Raw genomic sequence first — 27,594 nt, 5'->3', positions numbered from 1 at the left:
CATTCTTTAATACAATATAGTATCACAAAATAATAAATTAGCTTTCTGAGAACACAGAGTCAGATTCTCAAGTCCTCCTCTGTCTGGGAAACTCAGAAAGTAGCACAGGAAAGATTCCAGGAACACTGGAATTGCCGCCCCCTCTGCAGCGCTCACCTTTGCCTTTACATTCACTGATGATTTCCTTCGTCACTTGGTAGCTTCTGCTTATGTAGGAGTCGTAGGACTCGGAAACCACCAGCTTGCTGACAGGAATGTGAGGTCTGGGGGGAAAAAACACAGCCAGGAATTGGAAAAGGAAAGAATTCCAACTGCATGGTCTGGGGGGAGAAAGACACAGCTGGGAATTGAAAAAGGAAAGAATTCCAACTGCAAGGTGTGGGGGGAGAAAAACACAGCCGAGAACTGGAAAAGGAAAGAATTCCAACTGCAGGGTCTGGGGGGAAAAAAACACAGCTGGGAGTTGGAAAAGGAAAGAATTCCAACTGACTGCAAGGTCTGTGCAACCTCTGTGATCAGGAGGAACTGGCAGTGATGTGGGAAATTTGGTTTCTAATAGGCCCAAATTTATTTAATACATGATTTTATATATATATATATATAAAATTTATATATAAATCTAGAATGATATCTATTATATATTTTTGTATTTCATACAGTGTATATATTTTATATGTAATCATGTTTCTATAATTTATATATAAAATAATATCTATTAAATAATATATTTATCTATATACTTCTTATACTTTATATAATTTCAGGTGACATATATAATATATATTTATATATATTATTTAATATATCTATACACACATACATATATACACATATAAATACATAAATAAATAAAACACATTATATATATGTATATATATACACACAATTTTCAGGTCATATATACATTATATATCTTTACAGATATTATTTAATATATCTGTGTACACATACATATATGCATATATATACACACATATATACACACATATATTTATATATATGCACACACATTATAAAAAACATATATGGAAAATAAATAAAAATATAAAAATATATATATTTACATATAATTTTCAGGTCATAGATACATTAGATATCTTTATAGATATTATTTAATATATCTGTGTACACATACATATATACATATATATACACATATATACACACATATATTTATATATATGCACACACACACGAATCTATAAAAATATATATATCAAAAATAAATAAAGATATATAAAAATACCTATTTATATATAATTTTTAGCTCGCGTTAGCACAGCAGCCTGCGAGTTTCTTTGGAGAGCCTCGGCAGCTGTTCCAGGCAGCCCCTGAGCTCCCCTGAGCCGCGCGCTGCGGAGCCCCCAGCAGCCCAGCCCTGCCCAGCCCTGCCCAGCCCTGCCCAGCCCAGCCCTGCCCAGCCCTGCCCAGCCCTGCCCAGCAGCCCAGCCCTGCCCAGCCCTGCCCAGCCCAGCCCTGCCCAGCCCTGCCCAGCCCTGCCCAGCCCTGCCCAGCCCAGCCCTGCCCAGCCCTGCCCAGCCCGGTACCTGTAGGTTGTGTCCACGCTGAGCGTGGCTGCAGCCAGGTCCACGGGCGGGATCCAGGCGGGCAGCGAGCTCCCCGACACCCACTTGGTCCACTCGAACAGGCCGGGCTCCACGCGGATCTTCAGCGTGTTCTCCTGCTGCATGCCTGGGAAACAGGGACAGAATTCCATGAGAGAATGTCCTACAACTGATTTGTAAATAATTAAATAATTCTTCGTTAAAACATTAAAAAGAATTATTTAATGTATATGATGCACTCGAACAGGCCGGGCTCCACGCGGATCTTCAGCATGTTCTCCTGCTGCATGCCTGGGAACCAGGGACAGAATTCCATGAGAGAATGTCCTACAACTGATTTGTAAATAATTAAATAATTATTCATTTAAAAATTGTTCGTTAAAAAATTAAAAAGAATTAAATTTATTTCATGTATATGGTGCACTCGAACAGGCCGGGCTCCACGCGGATCTTCAGCGTGTTCTCCTGCTGCATGCCTGGGAACCAGGGACAGAATTCCATGAGAGAAAACCCTAGAATTGATTTGTAAATAATTGAATAATTGTTCGTTAAAACATTAAAAAGAATTAAATTTATTTAATGTATATGGTGCACTCGAACAAGCCGGGCTCCACGCGGATCTTCAGCGTGTTCTCCTGCTGCATGCCTGGGAACCAAGGAGAGAATTCCAAGAGAGAATGCCCTAGAATTGATTTGTAAATAATAAAAAAAATATTCACTAAAAAATTAAAAATAATTTCTAATTCTTTATACATTTATTTCATGTATGAAAGAACGTATGAATGAACGCCAAGCTCTGGCTGGAAGCTGGTGCAATTAAAAAAGGGTTCCTTATGGATTGTGCTGATATAAAATATATTGCTATGGAAATATTGATCACCATTCACTTAACAGATAATAATAATTAATTTAATTATAAGAACATAATATAAAATTATAACATAATCATATAACAATATAGTAACACAATAATAAATAAATAAATAAGAAAATATATGAAATATATTGCTATGAAAAAATGATCACCATTCAATTAATATATAATAATAATTAATTTAATTATAAGAATATAATATAAAATTATAACATAATAATATAACAATATAGTAACACAATAATAAACAAACAAACAAACAAACAAATAAATAAATAAATAAGAAAATATATGAAATATATTGCTATGGAAATAATGATCACATTCACTTAATATATAATAATAATTAATTTAATTATAAGAATATAATAAAAATAATGATGTAATAATATAATAATAGAAAATAAAATACAATAATAACAAATATAATAACATAGACGATAATAATACAATCATATAATCATAGAATAATTAATTAATTAATAAAATGAATGCAGATTGTCATTCCCCATGGACACTGGGCCATGTTTTCCCTGTCTGCCAGGGCTCCCTGCAGGCAGTGGGCAGCCCAGCTGTGCCTGGCCCTTACCTTTCAGGATGTTGTGAGCTGTCTGCACGCAGCGCAGCGATGGCGAGCTGTACACGTAGTCCACAATGGTGTTGGTCTCCAGCAAGGCTTCACCTGCAACAAAGTTCTGGTCTTTGTGAATAAATCCAGCTGAATGGCACTGCGAGGAGCTGCCTCTCGTGGGGCTGCCCGAAAAAAAGCAGCCAGAAAAATTGTAAAGGTGATGGGTTTAATTTCATTTCGTTTGTAAGGCGTCAATCAAATGACTGAACACACCTCAAACCCAGCTGAATTCAGCTGGCTGGAGTCTCTGCTAGCAGAAATCTCATTCCACAGCTGGGAGACCACTGCCAACGAGGTAAGAATCCCCTCCACTGCCTTGTTAATATGTTCATATCAGGGTTTCAATATTCCTGCATCAGGGTTTCAATATTCCTGCATCAGGGTTTTCAATATTCCTGCATCAGGGTTTAAATGGTCCTGAATCAGGGTTTTAATAGTGCTGCATCAGGGTTTTAATATTCCTCTGTCAGGGTTTTTATGTTCCTGCATCAGGGTTTAAATGGTCCTGCATCAGGGTTTCAATATTCCTGCCTCAGAGTTTCAATATTCCTGCATCAGGGTTTTTATATTCCTGCATCAGGGTTTTTAATATTCCTGTATCAGGGTTTTAATATTCCTGCAGAACCAGGAGACAGCAGGGATCTGCTCAGGCTTGCAATGAGCAGCAGCCACATTTTCCTTCAGGAAAAGGAGTGGCAGCAAGGAGGGGACATTCACCCTGACAGTGGCTGTCACCATGGCAGGCTGACCTAGAAATGTCTTGAGAGAGGAGGGGACGTTGAGGAGAGGGACGTGTGCCAGCCCTCTGTCACAGGAGCTGCTCACGGGCTTGGGTCATCACAGGAATTGTGTGGAGGCCACACGGTGCCACCACAACTGCAGCCGTGTCCTTGGGCCCTTGAATGCCATGGCAAAGTGTGTCCTCAGACCCCCTCAGTGCCACCAGCAAAATGTGTCCTTGGAACCTTTTAATGGCACACAAAGTGTGTCCTTAGACCCCTTTAATGCCACACAAAGTGTGTCTTAAGGTCCCTCAAATGCCACCAGGAAAGTGTGTCCTTCGAACCTTTTTAATGCCCCATAAAGGGTGTCCTCAAACCCTTTAATGCCACACAAATTGTGTCCTTGGAACCTTTTAATGACACACAAATTTTGTCCTTGGACCTTTCTAATGCCACCACTGAAGTGCGTCCTCAAACCCCTTTAATGCCCCACAAAGTGTGTCCTCAGACCTCTTTAATGCCACCAGCAAAGTGTGTCCTCAAATCCCTTTATTGCCACCAGCAAAGTGTCCCCTCAGACCCCTCAAATGCCACCAGCAAAGTGTCCTTGGACCCATTCATTGCCACCAGGAAAGTGTGTCCTCAAACCCCTTTAATTCCACACAAAGTGTGTCCTTGGACCCCTTTTTTGCCACCAGTAAAGTGTGTCCTCAAACTCTTTTAATGCCACCAGAAGAGTGTCCTCAGACCCCATTAATGCCACCAGCAAAGTGTCTTTGGACCCCTTTAATGTCACAAATTGTGTGTCCTTGGTCCCCAGAATGCCACAACAAAACGTGTCCTTGGACCCCTTGAACGCCTCCAGGAAAGGGTGTCCACAGACCCCGCTAATGCCACCAGCACAGCGTCCTTGGCGCTCTTCAGTGCCACCCCAAGTGTGTCCTTGCCCCCTGGATGCCACCAGCGCAGTGTGCTGTGACACTCACAGGGTCCCCTCTGTCCCGTGCATGCTGCAGACCCGGCTGAGCATCCTGCTGCTGCTGCTGCTGCTGCTGCACTGTGATTTATCTGTGCAGGATAATTTTAGCTGCCCCAGTTTGGATGTGACCAGCAAGGAGTGCTCGGAAGGATTGGAGCTGCAGGAAATGCTCGGAGCTCATGTCTTTGAGGGGCTGGGCTCCCCCATCACAGCTCTCAAGATGTGCTCCTGGGCTGGCAAAGGATTTTCGGCCTGTGCACAAACCAGCAGGCTCAGGGGTGAGGATGGGGAGGGTGGGAGAACACTGGAAATGATTTGTGACAACATAAAGCCAGGCAGACTGATAGAAGGATACTGGAGTGGCAAACTGGGGGAAAAGCAGATTTTGCAGGAGGTGACAGCCACACTGCTGCAGTGCTCCCCAAGGAGGATAATAACAGAATCTTCCCAAGGCACCCATCCTTTGGTGGCTCTGATTTCCCCGTGTCCTACATTTCTGCTTTGCCTTCTCCCCAGCTGCAGCAGCCGAGGGAGATGAGGTTTCCTTTGGAAGAGGGAAATTGCTGGGGAAGGAGAAAAGGCTTTGCAAAGTTCCTTGAAAGATTTAAATCCCGTTAGCTCAGGGCATCCAATCCATTTTTTCCTGCCTTGCATTCTTCCTTCCTCCGATGGGGGGTGTGGGAGGAAGACAGTGAAGCTTCCTGGGCAAGATCTTCATGGAACCATGGAATTGTTTGGGTTGGAAAAACCAAAAACCCCCTGGGCAGGGACACCTTCCAATTACCCCAGGTTGCTCCAAACCCTGTCCAAGCTGGCCTTGAACACTTCCATGGATGGACAACCCGTGCCACACTCACAATTCCTTCCCAAAATCCCCCCAAACCCCCACTCCAAAGCCGCAAGCTTTGCCTGCTGAGCAGCACTTACCCACGAGCCGCGCCTGGGTGCAGCCCAGCACGGTGATGGGAGCATCCTTCTCGTAATCCCTGAAACCACCACTCCTCTGAGGTAAGTTGTGAGGCATGTTCAGGTTACTGCGCATGTACCTGCCTGCAGGGAGAGGTGCCAAGCTGGAATTATTCCCCCAGGCAGAGGCAGGAACATCACACCTGATTTTCCCCTCTCCCACCACCTCGGCTGTGCTGTGCAGGTCCTGCCTAGGTCTGGCTCGTGAGTAGTTTTTTTTTTCCATGTAAATCCATCAGGAACCTCACAAAATTAAATTAAACACCTCTCACCAGCTCAAAACCAGCACAGAATGTTGCTAAGGTTCTAAATTTTTTTTTTTTTAGGACTGATTTCCCCAAGGGAATGTCATTTCTATCCCACAGCAAACATTCCACTTGTACAGGAGGATGGAATATCAGAGCTCTTCAGTCATAGGGAGTTGTGAAACCATCCTTTCACTACAAGGTATTGGTGCTTTTGAATGGAGGAATCTGTCTTTTAGGACAGATTTCTGATCAGGTCTAAGGCCAACACAGCCTGAATTTATAATTTGTTCACTGGTCAGAAACCTGAGCATAACAGGTTGAAAACACCAATTTATGCCCCCAAAACCACTCTGAGCAGTGTTATTTTCATTTAACAAGTGAATGGCAAAATTTTTCTTTGATGGCAGCAAATGTTTCCATTGAACACTGACTGCCAACATCATTTTCTCTGTGGTGATGTAACTGCAGTGTAATCACTGCTGCAGTATTTTCCCAAATATTGCCAAATGGATTATTTCCTCCCTGCATGACTTGCTGCTGCTGGCTGCACAAAAACCATCATTTTATGTTAAAACCCACAGCTTCCACCAGGCAGTGGCCACTTCTCCTTCCTCCATCAAATCCTGGGAGACCCCCAGATAACAACAACCAAATAACAACGGGCAGAACACTTGAAACTTCCAGCAGCAAAGGCTCCACTTTAATGTTACAGCCTATTTTTAATCCAGTTTTCCAAGTTGTTGTGTTCTATTATAATTGGTTAAAATAAAATGAACTAAATTATTAGAATGAATTCTAACTTTCTTGCCACTTAATCGGTTAGAAGGTGCCTCTGTGTGTCCATGCTAAGACTCTTTACACAGGTGTTTGCATTTTTGCTTTGTGGATTCTCACGGGATAGATGCCTTCGTTTTCACAGATGCAAACTGCTTTTTGACAGGAACAGATTGTTCTGTAAACCCATTCCCAAGGCTCCTTTTCACGGGAACTCAACAGGCTACCTGTTAACTGAGCTGAAATAGCAAGGCCTGACTTTACAACGTGGAGGAGCTTTTACAGCAACTTCTGGGAGCCAGAGAGGAGTTTGGTGAGAGGATCCACGTTTACCCTTGAAAGAATTTTCTACCAAGGTCGCTGACACAGAAACCAAGAAAGAAATGAGGATAAATAAGAGAAACCTGCAACTGCCTGTTCCAATGAGCACTTTGTCTTGTGACCGATGAGTGAAGTGCAAACTGAAGAGTTTTGTAAGAATGTATAAAAAGCATGCATGCTGGAATAAAAACAGGTTTGAAACCTTCTCAAAATGGAGTGTTGCTTTGTGTTGTGACCATCTCAACTACGACCAAAGGCCTTTTTTTAATCAGGTTTTGCCTGTAAGCAACACCCCGGGCTCACCTTTGGCATCGAAGCACTGGGACAGCCAGTACTTCCCAAAAACCACATCCATCCTCTCGCCGTGCCTGCAGACGAACAGGCAGCGCTTCTGAGGGCCCGGCTGGCTGCTTATCCTCAGGGGCTGCAAGGGAATTGGTGCCTTCAGTTGGAGCTTTCATAATTTCCACATTCTGCACTGCACTGGCGTAGAGCTCACAACTCCACACACAGTGTCAGCAGCTCTCCTCACAGCTCAGTCCCACAGAACAATCCTTTTCCAGCCCCAGAACCAAGGACACCGCTGCAGCTGCAGCCCAAAAAGTGCAAACAACAGGGAATGGAGCAACCTGGGAGGGTGGGACTGCATCCCTGGAGCTGGAATTGGACAATGAACCCCATATGGAAATGGACCAAAACTGATAAAAGTGTGGAAATTTGTGACCTGGGGTCCATCTCGGGTGTAGCCCTGGCCAGGCTCCTGTGCTGCCCAAGGTGTATCCTTCAAAACCCTTTTAATAAATTCCCATTTTATTCCTTTAACTCTGCCCAGCCTCTGTCCCAGGCAGCCTCTCCAGGCATCAAGGTGACAGCAGGTTTGACCTTCAGCAGAGTGGAGAGACACCTGAGCAAGCCACAGGAGCCAGCAGCAGGCTCCTCCTGCTTTGCCCTCGTGCAAACATCCCAGGGAAGGCTGCAGGATTCATCGCTTTTATGGGTTTGTGGGGCTCTTTGGGAATTTGTGATCCTGGTACATTTATCTATACATACAGTCCTGGGACATTTACATTTATTATAGGTGCTATAAAGCTGCTGAGGGGGGCAGAGGATGGGGTCCTGCCGCCCCAGCTGAAGAGGCAGTTTGGGGACAGGGTTGGGTCACTAAAAAACTGTAACTTGTGCTGCAGGGAGTGAAAAGATAGAATTTTGGGGAGGATCCATTCACTGGAAGCTTGTCCCTAATGATTTTGGCTGTGGGGTCCCTACCTGCACGTTCTGGCAGATGATGGTGAGTGGCCCAGCGTCCCCTGGCCCTTGGTCTTCCTGCTGCCTTCTCTCCAGAGCTCCATCAGCAAAGGCTTGGAGGGATGGGCAAGAGGCAGTGTTCAGGATGGAGTAGGACCTGCCCAAAATAGAAAAACATTGTCTTTGGGAATGACTTTTGTGCTCGGGATGTTTCTGTAGCCTCCAGGAGCCGGTGGTAATTGCTGTTGTGGTGTTATTTCATTATTATTTGGGTTTTAGTGCTGCCCTGAGAGCACCTTGCCAGGTGATGTGCACACGTGAGGAGACAATTCCATCTCCATGGGCTGTTTCCTTGGAAACAATTCACAGAACAATTCCCAAGCTTTGTCCTGGGAGGCTCTTTCCACCCTGGAATGTTCTCATGGAAAACGCCAGGGCCTTCCTGATGACCACAGGATGCTCACTAACATCACCTGGGGACCTGTCCCTGTCACTGACCGTGGACCTGTGGTACCAAGTTTGGGAATTAATGGCTGCAGGGGGTTTGCACTCACCTTTCTAGCACAAGCTGTGGCTTCAGCAGAAAGCTGGGGCCTCTGCCTGGGCAGTTTTCAGGGTTCCTGTGCCCAAACCAGCTTCTCCCCCTGGCAGGGACTCAGCCCTTTTGCTCCTGCAGTTTTCAGTGCTGCCTATTCCCCTTCCCACCTGCTTGGGAATTAATTCCCCCAGTGCTTCCTGTTGAGGGCAGCCAAAGGGATTTCACAGACCCCACTCTCCCTGGAGGGCCTCGCCTAATGATGGTCCCTCTGAATAAAGCTCTTCTTCCCAGAGATTCAAGGACTTTGGCCAAAACCCCGGGGACTAAAATGTGACAGGCAATTACAGAAGCTGCCTCGACCCTCTGCTGACTCAGTTACCTCTGCTTAGTCATTAATAAAAAAAAAAAGAACATTATCAGGTAATGGATGTGGTCATTTACTTTGACAGAAAGAGTTGCCAGAGCTGGCACTTTTCAGTGCCTTAAATACAGCAGGAGCTGCTTCCTGATAGCAGCAGTTAGGACAAAATCCCACAGGGGCTTCACAGCTGGTAAAATAGCCCCGAGTGACTCTGCCAGTGGGACAAAAATAGGTCACCTGCGTGAGTTATATGACTTAAAGGAGGAAAAAACCCACTATGATGTTGGCCCTGATCTATTATCTGCTGGAATTAGGGTACAGGGATGACACTGAGCTATTGGATTATTCCTAAATTCCCAGCAGGGGCTGGCACTGTTGAATTGTTCCCCTCGTTGCCCAAATGCAGGTGGAGCATTGGAGTCAGCACTGATCCCTCCTCAGTGACCCCAGAACCTGAATGTCTCAGTGTGACAGAATCTCAGTTCCCACTTAGGACCCATCTCTATTTCTGTACAAAGTGAATTTCTCCCAGCTGTCAGCCCTTCCTCCCATTTAATCCCTTTCCTGCCTTGCCCATATGACACTTTTTAAGGACACTGGTCTGGAGAATACTGAGGATTTTTGGTTACCCCCACTTTCCTTTGCCCCCAGGAGCTGCCACACAATTTCTGAGCCTTTCTTTCTCTCTGAGCCTTTTAATGAAGGCCACAAACGCTTCACCATCTATTTATGGATGGCAGGATTTGCTGGGAATGGTGATGAGGCAGAGGCAAACTCTTGGTGTGCCTGGAGAAGAGCCACCAGCCTGTCTCCAGTGCTGCTGGAGAACACAAACTGCTGAGGCTGCTCCAGCTTAGTCATCTCCTAAGGACAGGCCATTGTTTGTTTGGAGCCTTTTCCCCAAAAACCCTGGTTCCATCTCCTGCCTTCCAGATGGTGCCTTGTTTCCCCTGCTCTGGCAGGGATAAATGAGGGGGGAATGAGTGATTTCAGGAGCAGCATTCTGTTCAATGAATTCCCACCAAAATCAAGAGGCATAACCTTGTTCAAAAGGTGAGGGCTGCGTTCCCACTGAAGCCGACAACAAGCTCCTAAAAATCATGCTAAAAATCCTAAGGAATGTTCCTGATCCAAAGTCCTTCCCAGCAGGGAATTATGCACGGAAGATGTCTCTTCCCAAATTAACTCTCAAATTTACACCTTGCTGATGGCAGGCCCACCCCAGAGGTGCCTGCACAGCAGTGCCTCCAGCAGCCATCTGCTGCAGCTCCATCAGCCGGCGAGTCACAAAGAGCTGCTGCAAGATCTCAGCTGCAGAAATCACTTTGTCCTCCAACCCCACACCAGGGGAGAGCATCTGCTGCTCCTTGGCTGATGAGATGAAGCTCTGTGTGCCAGCTCCTTCCCCTCAGTGTCCTTCTCAGCATCCCTCCTTGCTGCTCCAGGTGAAATCCCGGCTGCTGCTGCTGCCTTAAGTTTGAGCTGTTATATTTTCCAGATTCTGGGAAATATAAAACCTACATATTTTCTGGATTCTGCCTTAGTGTGTGACTCTGAACTTCATATAAAGTGTTAGCAAGTTCTTCACACAGTTCAGACAAAAAAATCCTTTTCCAGCTCAAGAACCAAGGACACCGCTGCAGCTTCGGCCCAAAAAGTGCAAACAACAGGGAATGGAGGAGAGCAACCTGGGAGGGTGGGACTGCATCCCTGGAGCTGGAATTGGACAATGAACCCCATATGGAAATGGACCAAAACGGATAAAAGTGTGGAAATTTGTGACCTGGGGTCCATCTCGGGTGTAGCCCTGGCCAGGCTCCTGTGCTGCCCAAGGTGTATCCTTCAAAACCCTTTTAATAAATTCCCATTTTATTCCTTTAACTCTGCCCAGCCTCTGTCCCAGGCAGCCTCTCCAGGCATCAAAGTGACAGCAGGTTTGACCTTCAGCAGATGGAGAGACACCTGAGCAAGCCACAGGAGCCAGCAGCAGGCTCCTCCTGCTTTGCCCTTGTGCAAACATCCCAGGGAAGGCTGCAGGATTCATTGCTCTTATGGGTTTGTGGAGCTCCTTTAGGAGCTTTTTAATAAATCCCCACTTTATTCCTTTAACTCTGCCCAGCCTCTGCTCCAGGGAGCCTCCCAAGGCACCCCTGAACCCTTTTTGCAGCTGTGGAAAGGGCAGAAGCAGCTTGACCTACCCATGGAACACCCAGGTGCCACATTCATCCGCCTTGGTGATGTAGTTTTCAGGCAGCAGCCCCGAGCAGCCAGTGGCCAGGGAAATGCCATAAATCCAGCCCTCACTCGTGCTGCTCTGCTCCACTGGGGACATGAAAATGAAATCCCCTGGCACCAGCTCCAGCTCGTCGTCGTTCTGGGGGGTGTAGGGGTAGATCACTTGCAGAGTCTGGGGGAGAAAAGCACAAAGTGTTGTTAATGGATGTCACATCAAACGGGCACCCCAGAAAGGTAATTGTTAGCATAGACTCCAGTGAAGGATAATCTTTATTATGAAACCCATTGCTCTTTTTATATTCTAGTTTGTTACTAGAATGGTGGAATTGATTGGTGCTTTAGATGAAACACCATCACCACTGGCTAATTAAGAAACCACCCTCTGGTAAACCAATCCCCGTAACACATTCCACATGTTCACAACACCAGCAATAATCAGATAAGAATTGTTTCTCACTCTTTTCTCTGATCTTCTCACAGCCTTTCCCATAACAATGTCTGGGAAAGTTGTGCTTCTCTCTGTGGCCAGAGAGCTGCTGCCACAAGGCAACGAGGCTGCTGAGGGGCTTGGAACACAAGCCCTGTGAGGAACGTTTGAAGGAGCTGGGGTTGTTCAGCCTGGAGAAGAGGAGGCTGAGAGGTGACCTTATTTCTCTCTACAACTTCCTGAAGGGAGGCTGTGGACAGGTGGGATCGGTCTCTTCCACCGGGCAGCAACTGACAGGACAAGAGGACACGGTCTCAAGCTATGTCAGGGAAGGTATAGGTTGGATATTAGGAAAAAAAAATCACTGAAAGAATAATAAAGTACTGGAATTGTCTCCCCAAGGAGGTGGGAGAATCACCATCTCTGGATGGGTTTAAAAAAAGACTGGACATGGCACTTGGTGCTATGGTCCAGTTGAGGTGTTAGGGCAGAGGTTGGACTCCATGATCTCAGAGGTCTCTTCCAACCTCATTATTCTGTGATTCTGCGATTCTGTGATCCTGTGATTCTGTGATTCTGCGATTCTGTGATTCTGTGAAACGGAAAGGGACCTTCAGCAGAGGGGTGTTTTTTTGGGGTGAAAGGAGCTCCAGGAGTTTACCTCGTGGTTGACGAAGCGAATGTCGCGGGAGAAGATCGCGGCCACCCAGTCACAGCCCAGCTTGACGTCGATGCTCTGGGCCAGCTTCTCCAGCGTGGGCAGGTGGCTGCTCTGGAAGTGATAGGCCAGGGTCACGTGGAGCTGCTTCTTGTGGGGCTCCACGTGGACATCTGCAATGGGGAGAGGAGGGTTGAAAAGCCCTTTCCGCCAGGTTAGTGCCTGTGGCCTCCAACAGAGCTGGACGTGCAAACATGCTCGAGTGGGACCAACTGGAGCTCAGCTGGAAATCTGGGAGTGTGAGGCTGTTGCTGTTGGATTGGGGACAGCTGAATAAAGCAACACAGACTCCAAGGTCTTCTCAGAAGGAACAGCAAAGTTTATTAGACCTCACATTCTTTCACAGACTGTTCTGAGGAAGCTGGACCGGGTGGGTCCTCAATCAACAGCCCTCACCTCACTGGCTAATTAGGAACAACACCCTTCTGGTAAACATCTTATGAGTAAACAAGTTCAAAACACCAGCTGCACAGAATAAACATTATTTTAATTCTTTCTCTGAGCTTTCTCAAAGCCCCCCCAGAGCAGAGCTGGGGAAAGTTTATCTGACTCTGCCCAGCATCCGCAGGAGGTCTCTAATATTGAAAGTGGCCAGAGATTTGGGGTCTGATTCAGCCAGGGTGCCAGACAAGGCATCCCTGCAAACTGCCAAACATCAGGGGGTGTGACAATCCCTATTGCAACCCTGGACATGCAGGATCTCCTGCCCCCCAAAAAAAAATAAAATAGATTTTTCCAGGTAGGAAAATCCAGGAGGCTTTCATGAGCAGCTGAGGACCTTTCCAAAATAACCAGGTTAAAAAGCGTGATTTTCACTCTCCCTCCATTGTTCTCTCTGCTGCACTGAATTACAAATCCATGGAATTTGCAGGTTTGTGCAAGCTGATGAAATCTTTTCCCTGGACATTAGTTGGATTATCAGTTTAGTCACTGAGGGTGAGGCATTCCTAAATTGTGGAAACATAATAATGATTCAAAATGATTCTGCAGAAAAAAAGAATCTGCAGCAGGAGATGATTCCAGGTGAAAGTCTGTGAAATATTTGGGCTCTTCCAGTAGATGTGGAAATCACTGGATGCATTGTTTGCACATAATTTATTCATGCTTATTCAACCAAAAATTGCAATTAGATTTGACTGATTATTCAGTCACAATTGCAGCTATTCAGAGACTTGGCTCCAAGTGCCAGCCAGGGGTAGCTTTGCAAGCTCATCCATCTTTTTTTTCTTGTTGTTGTTTTTCATCAGCAATAAAAAATATGTTCGAGATCTCTGAAAAAAAAAAACCCCAGAGACTTTAATGTGATAACCTGACCAAGCTGTGGCTGCAATGCAGCAATTGCCTTCCCCTAAAAAATCCCAATTTGGCCTCAATTGGAGCAGTCTCGGGGCAGAAGATTGTTGGAAGCCACCAATGCTTCTTTATTCTGGGTCAGTGGGGTTTTTTTGGATAAAAATTGCATTTTTGGCTGTGCTGGAGTGAAACACTGATCCCACTCTCACGTGGCTGCAGTGTCCTTGGACCTACCCAATCTCTGCCTTCCAAAATCTTCTTTTTAAAGATAAAATTCCCTCCCTCTTCTAAAGGGAAGGGAACTTCCAGGTCAGGTGAAAGCAATGCATTCCAGAGGCTCTGGACCCTTCTGGCTCCCTGCTGTGGAGCAGGGACAGACTCACAGCATCCCTGCACGGCTGCGGGGTGCCTGCCCAGCAGGGGAACACCCCAGGAATGCAGAATTTGCTGCGTTTTGATGCATTTAAGCTCCAGGATAAGCCTGGGATTAAATTGCTGTGTTGTGGGCAGGCCGAGCTGAGCTCTGGAGTGATGGAGGGTGGGATTATGGTGTTGTGGGTGTTGTGACTTCTCAGTTTGGAGGTGACTGGAGGACACTCAAGAGGTTGTTCAGCAGTGGAGAGGACAAGGTTCTGGTTATTCTCCCTCCAGAAGCAGGAGAGGATCACGGAGCACCTGTGAGCTCTGAGGTTGGAAAGAGCAACCAACCAACCAACCAACCAACTTGGGGTCTTCTCCCAGAGCCCTCTTCACACCCCAGAAATGCAGTGAAACAACAACCACGGCCTTGAAATGGCCGGGGAAAGTTCTGTGGTGGTGGCTGGAGGCGGCGAGAGGGGCAGGAAACAGCTCAGAGCAGCTCTGTGAAAGGGTAAAGAACCACCAAATGTCAGCTTCCCTTCCAGAAACAGCCCTGCAAACTGAGGGTGAGACATCTCCCAGCTGAAAAGTCAAAGCACCCGCTGGGGTGTTTGAGTTTTCACCTAAAAATCAGGGATTTGCTTTTGAGCATTGCTTCTTGCTGGCATCAGAGCTTTGGGGTTCTGAAAAGGCCCAAACTGTGAGCTTTGATAGCTGCTTTGCTCCTTCATGACACCAAACGTTTGGTTTTCTGACAATGCCCGGGCTGGGCTCTCATGACACCAAAGTTTTGGTTTTCTGACAATGCCCAAACTGGGCTCCTTCATGGCATCAGAGTTTTGTTTTTCTATCAGTGCCCAAGCTGAGCTCTTTTGGCATCCAAACTTTGGTTTTCTGACAATGCCCAGGCTGAGCTACCTCATGACACCAAAGTTTTGGTTTTCTGACAATGCCCTTCATGGCATCTAAGCTTTGGTTTTTCTGACAATGCCCAGGCGGGGCTCTCATGGCATCCAAACTTTGTTTTTTCTGACAATGCCCAAACTGGGCTCCTTCCTGGCTTCGAAATTTTGGTTTGGTGACAATGCCCAGGCTGTACTCCTTCCTGGCTTCAAAGATCTGCTTTTCTGACAATGCCCAGGCTGGGCTCTCATGGCATCCAAACTTTGTTTTTTGCTGACAATGCCCAAACTGGGCTCCTTCATGGCATCAGAGTTTTGGTTTCCTATCCGTGCCCAAGCTGAGCTCCTTTGGCATCCAACCAAGCTTTGTTTTTCCTGACAGTGCCCAACCTGGCAGCTGCCAGAGCAGTCACTCACCTGCTTTGGAAGCCGCCTCTGCAGCGAAGTCTGCAGCAAACTTCTTGAGCACCTCAGCACTTTCCTCCTTGACGAAGAGCCCGATGAAGTTGGAGGATGTGTAGAGCTCCAGGGGCAGGGGGGCAGGGAATTTGCATTTCCAGCGCATCACCGTGGCCTGCAGGGCTTCCGTGAGAGCGTCCACCTTGCTGTCCTCACACTGCCAAGGAAGCAGGACAGGCAAGGCTCAGGAAAGGAGAGGATGTGGGTGGGTGTCAGTGGCCTACCTTTCCCCTCATGCAGTGAGAAAAAGCACAGGGGAATGGGAAAAAAAAAATAAAATCTATGTTTAGAAATCCTCAGCCCCTCCCTTGTCCTCAAAGCAGGATCAGCTATCCCCAAGTAACCTCCCCAAGCTCCCCCCACCCATTCTCACTCTGAGGATCACTGGAGAGGATGAGAATTCTGTCTTCTGCTGCTGCTTTCCCTGAAAACAACAGCTTAAGAAACCAATTACCTCCTCCAGCAGCCCAGGCATGGGCAAATCCCCCCAGCACCCCCCTGAGCCGGGATGAAGTCTCCGGGCTGAGCCTGGCAAGGAATGGCTAAAGGAGAGAGGGGAGAGGAGCTGCTTTACCATGAAGAACTGGCAGAGGGTGATGTGGGGGAAGATGTTGTGAGCTTTGTTCTTGCCACAGATCTGCTTCGACTGCTGCCAGAACTCGGAGAGCTTCTGCGCCAGGGGCCCGGTGGGGCGCAGGTACAGCACGTACTCCCGGGGCAGGCTGTCATCCAGGAACGGGTCACCCACGTGGGAGAAGAGCCTGGCAGGCAGAAAGAATTCTTAAATCGACAGATAATCACAGATTTTCTTCCCCCGGCAAAAGCAGCTCCCTCTGTGCTGCCATTCATTGTCCCTCTGTGGGAAAAGGCGGCTCTGGAGGGTCAGGCAGAGCTGCTGTGCCTCACTTGCAGCCCATTAGCACTGCTGAGTAATACAGAAAATTGGGTTTTACTTTCAGGCTGATGCTGTGAAGATCTAAGCCAGGTCACTGCTTCTGCCTTTTCTGCCTTTCAGAGTGCAAAACACCGGGGGGAGAGCACCAGAATCACTCCATGTGTCTGAGCAGGCAGCTCTCAGCTGCTCCGGGTGGGGACTCCTTCTCTCACCTATTCCCCTTCCCACCTGCTTGGGAATTTCTGCCCCCAGTGCTTCCTGTTGAGGGCAGCCAAAGGGATTTCACAGACCCCACTCTCCCTGGAGGGCCTCGCCTAATGATGGTCCCTCTGAATAAAGCTCTTCTTCCCAGAGATTCAAGGACCTTGGCCAAAACGCCGGGGACTAAAATGTGACAGGCAATTACAGAAGCTGCCTCGACCCTCTGCTGACTCAGTTACCTCTGCTTAGTCATTAATAAAAAAACCCCCATTATTTATTATTATTATTATTATTATTATTATTATTATTATTATTATTATTATTATTATTATTAACACCTTTGCTGCAGATCACAAACCCTCTCAGACCAGGCTCATTCCCAGCTCTTCAACAGCACCTCACTGACTCTGCGGGTGCTTTTCAGACAACATTCCCCATGCTAATGGCTGAATCCCTCCATTCACCACCTCTGCTACTTTTGAACATTTATTACTTCATACCAACCAGTCGCATGCTGCTTGAACACTCCTTCCACCTGTCGATGCCAGCGCTTTTTGTCTGCAGAGAGAGCAAAATAAAAAGAGCATTTCAGTGCTGCTGGGTCTATTGCTGTGTGTTTGGACACTGGTGAGATGCCCTTTCCAATTCTCCAACCCCCGGGCTTTTTTTTTTTACCTGTCAAATCCCCATAAATTGTTTGAAGGGCAAAGTCATGCAGCCAGCACAAAACAGGCATTATGGACCTCTGGGTTTTCCCACTTCCCCACTTTTTCTGGACAGAGAAACACCAGCATTTAATGGTCTCTTTGCTGGCAATTTCAGCATGAAACCCCAAAGATTCAGGTCTGAAAGTGAGGAGTTGCAGTGAGGAGAAGAAAAATTCAGCAGCCACGAGAGGGCACAAACAGAGATTTTCCAGCTTAGAAAAGTTCCCTTTAGTCCTCGCTGTACTCAAAGAGCTTTTCTGCTTCTTTCCCTTCAGGATGTCTCTGAATCCCTTTATCTCCAGCTGGGAACACCCAGCTCTCCTGTTCAGCAAGTTTTCTGAGCAGACCAGCACAAGTAACAGATTTAAACACGGAATTGTGTTTTCCAAACGCTCAACACCAGCGCGGGAAAGCAGCTGTGGATCAGCTCAGCTCTGTGGCACCCGGGACAGCCAAAGGGAGGGATTCACCCAGAACCCAAACGGAGCAAGAATTCTGAGTGAGGAAGGCAGAAAATGACAGAAATTTTAGGGTCATGAGGCAGAGACAGGAGCTCAGCTGGGGAGGGTGCAGAATTCCCCATGAATAGGCGATTTCAGAGCTTCCTCTTTAAGGGGAAAGGGAGATCCAGGTTCCAGCCTTTGGATCTGGGGTCAGGGACCCTCCAGGACTTGTGGCCGTGCTTGTGTCACCCCTTCTGTCTGCAGGGCTGCCTTTCCAAATGCTCTGACACCCCCGGAGGACATTCCTGGACGTCACCCCCAGCCCCCAGCCATGTGCTGTTGACTCAGCTGTGCTTCAGCCCTCCCCACCCCGTGAACACACACATCTTGGTTCGTTTGGAGGGTAAGAGGAAGGCAGAAAGATAATGCTGATAAAGATAAAAAACAAAACAAAACCAAAAAAAAAAAAAGAAGAAAAAGAAATAAAGGGCTGTGTTGTAAATGCGTGGTGATGAAAATACTTCCTCCCCAAGCTGTTTTGCTGCCCTTATCTGCCAGCATTCCCTGGAGATCAGCAGTGCTGGGCCCAGCACCTGCCCCCTGGGAGGATGGCTTGGATGGGTTTGGGGTGGTGAACGCTGCGGGCTGGGGCTCCTGCCTTGCTGACCCTGCTGTGCTCTGGAAAATGTTCTATGCAAAGCAGAAACTGCTTTGCTTTGGAAAGCAGCTCAGGCAAAAGAGCTGAAAGAGAGGGGGGGCCTCTCTAAAAGATAAGGGGAACTCTCTAAAACAAAGGGGGAAACCTCCCTAAAAGATAAGGGAGACCCCTCTAAAAGATAAGGAGGAACTCTCTAAAAGATAGAGGGGGAGTTTCTCTAAAATATAGAGGGGACCTCTAAAAGATAGAGGGGGACCTGTATAAAAGATGTGGGGAACCCTCTAAAAGAAAGGGGTGAACCTCTCTAAAAGATAAGGGGAAGCTCTCTAAAAGATAAGGGGAAACTCTCTAAAAGTTAAGGAGGAACTCTCTAAAAGATGAGGGGGACCTCTCTAAAAGATAGAGGGGGGATTTCTCTAAAAGATGGGGGAGACCTCTCTAAAAGATAAGAGGAACTGTCTAAAAGATAAGGAGGATCTCTCTAAAAGACAGGGGGCACCTCTCTGAAAGATAGGGGGGATTTCTCTAAAAGATAGGGGGGACCTCTCTAAAGGATAAGGGGACCTCTCTGGGAGCAATGCCTGGGGTTTCTTCCTGCCCTGCTTCCCTCATCTGTCGTGCTGCCCTTGCTCAGCTCCCCTCCCCTCCTGTCTGGGCTGCTTCTGCTCTTCACAAGAGAGATGTGACCCTGCAGGAGTCTCCCCTGAAGTCTGGCAGGGAAGGCTGCCCTCCCACAGCAGCTGTGCCTCTGGAACGAGCAGTTTCTCTGGGATTTCCTCTGCCCAGACCTCTGGAGGAGCTGTGCACAGGCCAGCTTCTCCCACCACCCTCGGGGACTCCTTTCCTTCATGACCTGATGATTCCTTGGAACAAACCACCCAGAGGAGCTCTGTTGGAAGAACTGCAGCTCCTGCAGTGCTGGGGACCCGAAGGGAGGCAGAGAACACCAGGCTGGAGCCACACCTGCGCTCACCTGGGATTTCCAGAGCTGCCTCCATCACCCACAGGGACAACCAACCCCCTTTCCAATTTAATTTTCAGTGCGAGGAGGAAATGCTCATAAAGCAAACAAAGCCAGAGGATATTTTTATCCCGGGACCTGCAACTGAGAGATTTCTTTCTTTTTTCCCCCCCCTTTTTTAAAATTTTAGTTCAAGGAATGGTGCTGATGACTGACAAGTCTCTGCTCCCCTCCCAAAATCCCACCCTGACCAAAACCTGGAGAGGAACCATCCTCCAGCTCCCAGGCCAAAATCAGCTTTTTAGAATTTGAGTACTCAAAACTGGTCCCAGCCATGCAAAAGTGGCCTGATTTTCACAACTGCTGAGTGCAGTGGGAGCTGGAAAACACATCCTGCTCCTGAGAAAATCAGGTCACTTAATTAGGTGACAAATCATGGCTCAGGTGCTCACATTTCCTCACGCTGGGTAGCAAGTGTTGGCTGGAACAGTGTAGAAAAAAAAAAAAGTGACTCAGATGAACCAGAAAAGAGGAAAAAAATAAGAAAATGACTTATTTTTCAGAATTTACTGGATGGTATCTCTGAGTAACCGTTTCTGGTGATGCAAAATGGGTTCAGAAGCTTCGTGCAGCATTGCTGGTCCCCTGGGGCACCCAGTTCCTCCAGCTCTTGGCTTCTGAGATGAAGTGCAGGGAAATCATTTAAAACACCCAGCAACATGGAATAATCATTTTGAACAGACAGCAAGGCAGAGGTTCTGTGCAACTGCAGCTCTGGAGAATTTGGGGAAGGGGAAGGAAAATCCTAACAGCAATGCAATTCCAAATGCACAGCAGGGATTTTATCCACCAGGAAGAATCAAATGGGTTTGATTCTTCCACCTCAAAGCCTCCCTGTGACACTCCTCTGTGTCAAGGAAAACCTTTCCCCACTCAATCTAAACAGGGTGAAATATGGCCAGGAAACATCCCAGCTGAACAGCTGACCCCAAAATCTTCCAGCAGAATTGAGATGAAGCACAGGGAAATCATTTAAAACACCCAGCAACACGGAATAATCATTTTGAACAGACAGCAGGGCAGAGGTTCTGTGCAACTGCAGCTCTGGAGAGGGTGAAAGACAATCCTAACAGCGATGCAATCCCAAATGCACAGCAGGTATTTTATCCACCAGGAAGAATTAAATGGGTTTGATTCTTCCACCTCAAAGCCTTCCCTGTGACACTCCTCAATGTCAAGGCCCAAGAAAAACCTTTCCCCACTCAGTCCTTGGTTAAGCAGGGCGAAATATGGCCAGGAAACACCCCAGCTAAACAGCTGACCCCAAAATCTTCCAGCAGAATTGGTGTGGCTGCCCTGGCCCCCACGCTGATGTGTAAATGGTGCCCATTTTAGCCCCACTTTAAGGCAGGGCACAGAGCTCTGAGGGCTGCGGATTTCACTCCTTACTGCTCAGGGGTTTTTGGCTTCCTGTCGCTTCTGGCTGGGAAAAAAAGAAGGGGAATGTCAATGGAGCTCGGAAATACACATCAATAAACATAAAATATAACGGCCAAATCCCATTTGCTTCAGAGGAAATGACTGCGATGGGGAATGAGGCATCGACCATAATGAGAACCTTCGGCCTCAGAAGCACCACACGAAAATCCTCCCTCTGCTGAGAGCTCAGCCTTCTGCTTCTAGTCCAGTTTAACAAGTGCTGGGCTTCAGCTAAGCCCAGCTTAAAAAAAGGAGGGTGAACAGACAGTGGGGAGGCCACTGCAAACAGCAAGAGCAAGGCATGGGGGGAAATATTCTGAGATAAAATACAATGTAGATAAAAATGCATCACTAAAAAAGTGTGCAAACTTCAGGGGGTTGATGCCCTAGCAGGGATTTCCATTGGCTCTTCTTTAATTTCACTAATTGTGCCATCAGCAGAGCTGGACCTGCGAGAGGGACCTGGTTTTATTTGGAATTTCTGCTCTCAGAGGCAGCAGAAAAGCCCAGCAGCAGCCTCAGCCTCTGCCCCAGCTCCACAGGCACGCAGGGATTTGGGATTGAGCCCTGCAGGGATGGAGGAAAGAGAGGGAATGACCAACTCTGCCCTTTCATCCTCCCACAATCTCCTTCCTCCCTAGCAAAACCCCTCTGAGGGATGAATTCATCACCTGAGTCTTTGGCCCATCAAATATTCCACTGTGTAAATAAAGATTGAAAGAACAAAATGATGGAAACGCTTCTCTTTCCTCATCAGGTCCCACTCACAGCCCTGCCTGAGAGGGTAAAATAGGAATTACAGCCCATAATTTATGCCAAATGAGTCTGAAAGAAGGATGCTGTCAAACAGAGCGTTTTTCCTTAGGAATACAAAATAAGCACCTTCGTTTTGCTTGTTTGTGCCTATAAAATATATTTATATAAACATATATTCAACTAGCTCCACGTGTCTATTTAAAGCTTGGCTTCTTCCATCTCTGCTGGTTTCTGGTAAAAGAATAGGAAGCAAAATGCTGGCTGGCTTCAGGGAATGGGAAAAAATAGGAATTTTCTGGCTGCAGCTGCTGTTTGGAGCAGATCTGTCAGTGCAGGTACAGGTCAGGAGCCCAATATTTAAATTTCTTTTAAATATTTAAATTTCTCCTCACTTTATTTGTCAAAGTCATGGGGTGGGAGGTCCTGTATTCAAACTCTGCTCTATAAGCCACAGTAAAGCTGTCAAAAATTCTCCACAAACAATAAAATATAACCCACAGTAAAGCTGTCAAAAATTCTCCACAAACAATAAAATTCCCAGTACTTTTTGTGTGTTTTTTTCCAAATTGCCCATCGAGTGACCTTTACAGATCCCTGAATTTTTGCAGTTTTCACCAATTGTCGATTAACAGTCCAACAAGGGGAATGTGTCTGTTTCAGGCTTTCACTAGAAAACTGAACACTGAGGAATGGTTTTGCAAGGAGAATTTCTGTTTATTTAATGACTTGGTTATGTGAAGTAGAAAAAAAACCGCCCGAATTCCTCGGTGCCATGAATTTCTTAATTATTCTGCGCACAAAAATGGTCACAGTGAGGTGCTCCAAAATCTGCTGTGCTCCTCTGAGTCCTCAACACGCACAATTCACTCGGCCACCCCCCAAGAAAAAAAATCATATGATGCTGCTTCTGTTCTTATTTGGGTGACCTTGCTGCTATAAATAGGGCCAGGACAGGAAGATATCACCAGGGATCCAGTTCCTGTTTGGGGCAGGGGCTTGGGGACGTTCCTTTTCTGCATCTGTGAAGGAAAAAACAACAAAACCCCCGTGGTGTTTTTGTGAGGAGAGCGACTCTGATACCAGAGTGTGGCAGGGTAATTAATTTCTCTCCCTTCACTGAGTTTTAAGCAAAAGAGAATTTAATAAGTGCATGAAGTCTATGATTTCATTCATCTTCAGACCCCAGTCAATTCAGCTATGGCACAGTTTAGCGTTTCCAGGAAGTCTGATCACCTTCAAAAGTTGAAACTCGGCAAAAGACAAATTTCACTTGCAAAAGATTGTCCTTAAAATTCCAACGGCCTCTTAAATTCCCTGTTTTCCTGCCTGGTGGCAGAGACAAATCCCTGCTCACGCTGAATGCACTGAGTTTAATTGCAGCCTCGTCCCCTCCCAGAGCACCAGCTGCTTTTACACCCCAAGGTCCCCTTTGGGAACGTGCTGTTCCCAACCTCTGAGGTCAGCAGGGGCCATCAGCAGATCCCAGCTGTGGAAAACACCCAGGTCCTGCCTGGAATGCAGCAGCTTCCAGAGGGGAAGCTCCTGGGAACGTGGGGACCGCGAGCTCTCCGTGCCGCATCGCGCAGGCCGCGCCAGCGTTTGTGGAAGGCGCCTGGTGGTGCTGGAAATTCCCTCCCTCCCTCTCCCCAAGGGCTGGCTGCTTATCCCCACTCTGGAATGGTGAGCTCTGCTAGCAGGGAAGAGAGGGAAAGGGGAAATGTCAATAATAATAATGTGTGTTTGCATCTCCACAGTTTGAAGCGCTCCTCTCTTTTCAGAGGACGAGCAAACTGCAGTCTGGCCACAGGAGGAGGAGGAGGATGAAATGATGATTTTTATGTGCAAAGAATGAGGGCCTGGGCACGTGGCTCTTGCTTTTTGGAGTTATGTAAGATTTTTGAAGGCGGATTTCTCTCCCCACATGTGCACCAAGTCATTCCCTAATCCCCTGCTCAGCCAGCTTGTTAGAGCACGAGGAGAGGGAAGTACAGGCTTGTAAAAAGTGGCCGGGACAAAGGCAGGAATGTAGCAGCCATTCACCATTTTCAAAGAGAGCCAGGGTTTAAAGAGGAAGCAGGATATTCCCTTCCTGAGAACAACAGCAGTGCAGATTTTATGAGGCGTGGGCTTGGCTGTCCAGCTCCTGCCAGCCACTCCAGTCCCTGCAGGATGGAGGAGGAGCAAGGCACAGGTTTTTGGGCTGATTTGAATCTGTCACACCCCATCAAAATTCCTCTGTCCTTTCATTCTCCCCTTCAGCTGCAAGGCCTTGTCGTTAGGCTTGCTTATAATCCTGATATTGGTTTTCTTTTTAATTTCTGTTCTGGATGATATTTGCTGTCTGGCTTCCTGGTTCACTTCCTTTCGCTTCTCTCCCCATGTGCTAATCTAAAAAGCACTGTTCAAACAAGCTCTGAAAATAGCAGGAGGCCCGAAGCTGGGAATTTAAGAAAACGATGTCTCACAATTCCCTAATAAACCCACACGGATTGGCAGCACCTCAGCTGCCTGGTTCAGATTCCAACCTGTGACTGCAGGCCAGTGGGGGCTCGGTGAAGAAGGGGAGAAAGAACTGCTGCTGTTAAAGCTCCTGCAGAATCGTGGCCATTAGCAAAGCAGCCAGGTGGAGTTAATCATACAAATAAATTCACACACAACTGGAGCTCCCTCAGCAGGGGCTCGTCCCCTTCCCAACCTGATTTTAACAGCGGCCAGAACTGACCACGAGCTCAGCACTCACAGGGAGCAGCTTTCATCTCAAAGCCATTAATCCATTTTTAGCTAACCAGGAAGACAATGTCTTCGTAAGGAGCCAAGCTGGAGGTTTAAGGATGCTCCAAGGCACCATCTGGAGGCTCGGTGATAGCCAGGAAAGGAAGCAGTTGTCAGCTGATTGGGAAGAAATGAAGTCCCACATTTGAGGCAAACACGGCGCTTTCCTCCCCCTAATTGCTCCTCTCCCTATCCAGGAATGAGATTTGCCACACTCTGCTTTTTATTCCTTATTGCCTCTGGTTTTTTTTTCCTCATTTCCACATTCTTTTCCCAGAAAGGGAATATTGCCTTATTCCCCTTCTCCCACCAGGAGTGGGGGTTGAACTGGTGGAGCTGCCGGGGGAACGGGAACGGGGCCAGGTGGCTGCTGCAATGTCACCAATGTCCCCCTGCCACCTCCTGCCTGTCCATCGAGGCAAACATGGCGCTTTCCCCTCCCTAATTGCTCTTCTCCTCATCCAGGAATGAGATTTACTGCACTCTGCTCTTTTTTTCCTTTTTGTCACAGCCTCTTTCTCTCACCAGGAGTGGGGTTTGGGCTGCTGGGGCAATGGAAACGGGGCCAGGTGGCTGCTGCAATGTCACCAATGTCCCACTGCCACCTCCTGCCTGCCCATCTGTCACAGCCCTTCTGCACTGTCCCCAGTGCCCAGCACAGCCCCACACAGCCTAATCTGGGGAGGTGGAACAGCTCCCTGGGCTCCCTGGGTGCCCCCAGCCCTCCAGCAGCCCCTCTTTACTCCTCTGAGTACGCTGAATTTTTTAGTAGAACTTTAGGAAGAAAAGGAAAGAAAAAAAAAAAAAAGGCAAAGCCACAAGTAGCACTTTAAAGTGCCAGTGTTAACATTTTCCAGCTTCTTGGGGTTTCAAAACAGGAAGTTTGGGGGCGGTGCAGTTGCACAATTTGCCAGAAAGCTGCTGTTCTGTGAAGCTGGTGACACGGGGCTGTACCAGGAACCCGAGCCCTGACGGCCACCAAGGATGTGACCTCCTGGGGCTGATTCTCAGCAGGTTTTGATGCGCTGCTCCTGGCTGCAGGAGCCCGGTGGGAGCTCCTCCTGCCTGCAATGGAGAGCTGGTTTGTCCTGCACAAAGCTGTGCTCAGGGGAGCTTTTCCCAGGCTGAGAGAGGAAGTGAGCAGAGACAACACAGCCCAACGCCCCAAACAGAGCACTGAGCTGCTTGCCTTGGATCTGCTGAGGAAACCTGGGCTGAAAAATCCCTCCTAGGTCAGGCTCCACGTCTTTGTGTCCTGCACACCCTCACAAGGGCGGGCAGAGCGTCGCTCTGAACTTGCTCTGCTTCAGATTTGGATCGAGGTGCAAACAACAGGTTTTGGTCACAACTTTGTCAGCTTGGGTCCTGCACAACCAAATCAGGGAACCCTGGGATGGCTTGGGCTGGAGGGGGCCTTGGAGATCTTCTGGTTCCACCAGGGACACGTCCCAGCACCCCAGGGTGCTCCAAGCCCCATCCAGCCTGGCCTTGGACACTTCAGGGATCCAGGGGCAGCCCCAGCCTCAGGAAAGCTCTCCCAGAGCCTCGCCACTCTCATGGGGAAGAATTTCTTCCATAAATCCATTCGCTGTTTCACTCCCTCTCTATCCAGTGAAGAAGGGAATATCCCGTGCTTGCCAGAAATGCCTGAGTTCAGCCACTCCCACCCCAACATCTGCACTCAGCTCATTTGAAGTTCTTTGCCCTGATCATTTCTTGGTCATTCCGAGCCCTGATTTTCCCCTCAAGTGCTGCTTTTCCCTTCTCTGGGGGCAGCGTGTGCCCATGCTGGGGACTCTCAGAGGTTCTGCGAGCTCGGGGGCTCCCAGCTCTGCTGAAAAGGCAAAGCCCAGAGAGGGAAAATGGGAAGTGGACGCCTGGCATGAAGCTAAGCCTGCTCTCACAGCTAAAATAGACTCAGGCAAAGCAGCAAGAAGGAAGTCTAAGAAATTAAGGAAGGTGGAAGGAAGAAGAAGGGTGGGGTGCTGAAATAGCTGGGTCAAAGGCAAAGAGAGAGACTCAAAATAGCCTCCTGCTCTAGACAGCTCTGTTCAGGAAATTTTGGAAGCCTTGTTGTTCTCGGTGACACACAAAATTCACAATATTCCAAATCAGTATTCCTCACTTTTTTTTTTTTTTCTGGTCATCTAGAGAAGACCAGTATTCATTATATCAATATTAATTATGTCAATATTAATTATGTCAATATTCACCTGTCAATATTCATTATGTCAATATTCATCTGTCAATATTAATTATGTCAATATTCATTATATCAATATTCATTATATCAATATTCATTATGTCAATATTCACATGGGGGATCTGGCCAAAGAAGCCCAAAATGCTGCAGGAAAAGGGGGAGAAGTGGTTAATGCAGATGATGAGGGACATTTGCCACTGACTGAAACACCCCCCGAACAGAATTGGGGCTGGGAGTCCCCACGAGGGGTGAGAAAACACACACAGGGCTCAGCTCCTGCCTCAGAGAGTTTGAAGTGTGTGGTTACAGCACTGAGCTGCAGCTAAAGTCAAAGTTTCCACCAGGGGAAAGAGAAAACAAGTGAGGCAGCAAGCTCTGCTCTGAATTTCAGTTTGGGGAGCTGGACTTGGTCTCCTTCAGGTCACTTTGGATAAAAAAGTGATAAAAAAGCTATTAAAATGTACAATCATTTTGCTGTTATAATCATGGTAAGTTGTAAACTCATGGCCAGACTTTAAACTCTAATGCCAGAATAAATATTAAAAATGACCCTGCAGTGTCTGGCTCAGTAATCTGGATTTTTATTTTTTTTTTCCCATGAGATCTAACCAAGAGATTCCAGAAAATTTCAATCCTTACTAGGGAAGGGTTAAAAAAACCCCACATTAAAAATAAATATGTTAGAAGCCTAAAAGGGAACAGGAAATGAAGAATTGTGATAAAGTGAGAAACAATGAGATAAAGAGGGATCTAAGAATTTAATGAGAAAACTTCACCACAGACTGGGAAGATTTCCCTGCATGCTTTCCTGATTTTGTTCTGGCCTGTCAGCTCTCAGTGCAGAGCCTTTTTATTCCCGTATCTGATCCTGCAGAATCTGTCAGCGAATTACCAAAAAAAG

At 47.2% G+C, this 27,594-nt stretch overlaps 1 protein-coding gene across 1 annotated transcript in view; it reads right to left on the bottom strand.

Moving 5' to 3' along the window:
* UBASH3B (ubiquitin associated and SH3 domain containing B) overlaps positions 1 to 27,594 on the bottom strand; it is a 51,889-nt gene that overhangs the window by 7,821 nt on the left and 16,474 nt on the right. The window contains exons 2-12 of the mRNA XM_038161513.1: positions 17,219 to 17,272; positions 16,193 to 16,379; positions 15,577 to 15,775; positions 12,548 to 12,717; positions 11,423 to 11,631; positions 8,347 to 8,482; positions 7,384 to 7,504; positions 5,699 to 5,821; positions 3,029 to 3,121; positions 1,548 to 1,692; positions 157 to 263 (exon numbers count right to left, since the gene is read on the bottom strand). Of these exons, the coding sequence (XP_038017441.1) occupies positions 157 to 263; positions 1,548 to 1,692; positions 3,029 to 3,121; positions 5,699 to 5,821; positions 7,384 to 7,504; positions 8,347 to 8,482; positions 11,423 to 11,631; positions 12,548 to 12,717; positions 15,577 to 15,775; positions 16,193 to 16,379; positions 17,219 to 17,272 (1,544 nt within the window). The remainder of the gene's footprint in view (positions 1 to 156; positions 264 to 1,547; positions 1,693 to 3,028; positions 3,122 to 5,698; positions 5,822 to 7,383; positions 7,505 to 8,346; positions 8,483 to 11,422; positions 11,632 to 12,547; positions 12,718 to 15,576; positions 15,776 to 16,192; positions 16,380 to 17,218; positions 17,273 to 27,594) is intronic.

Source organism: Motacilla alba, chromosome 24, assembly GCF_015832195.1.
Source record: "Motacilla alba alba isolate MOTALB_02 chromosome 24, Motacilla_alba_V1.0_pri, whole genome shotgun sequence".
NCBI lineage: Eukaryota > Metazoa > Chordata > Aves > Passeriformes > Motacillidae > Motacilla > Motacilla alba.
This window is presented reverse-complemented; position numbering and strand designations above follow the sequence as displayed.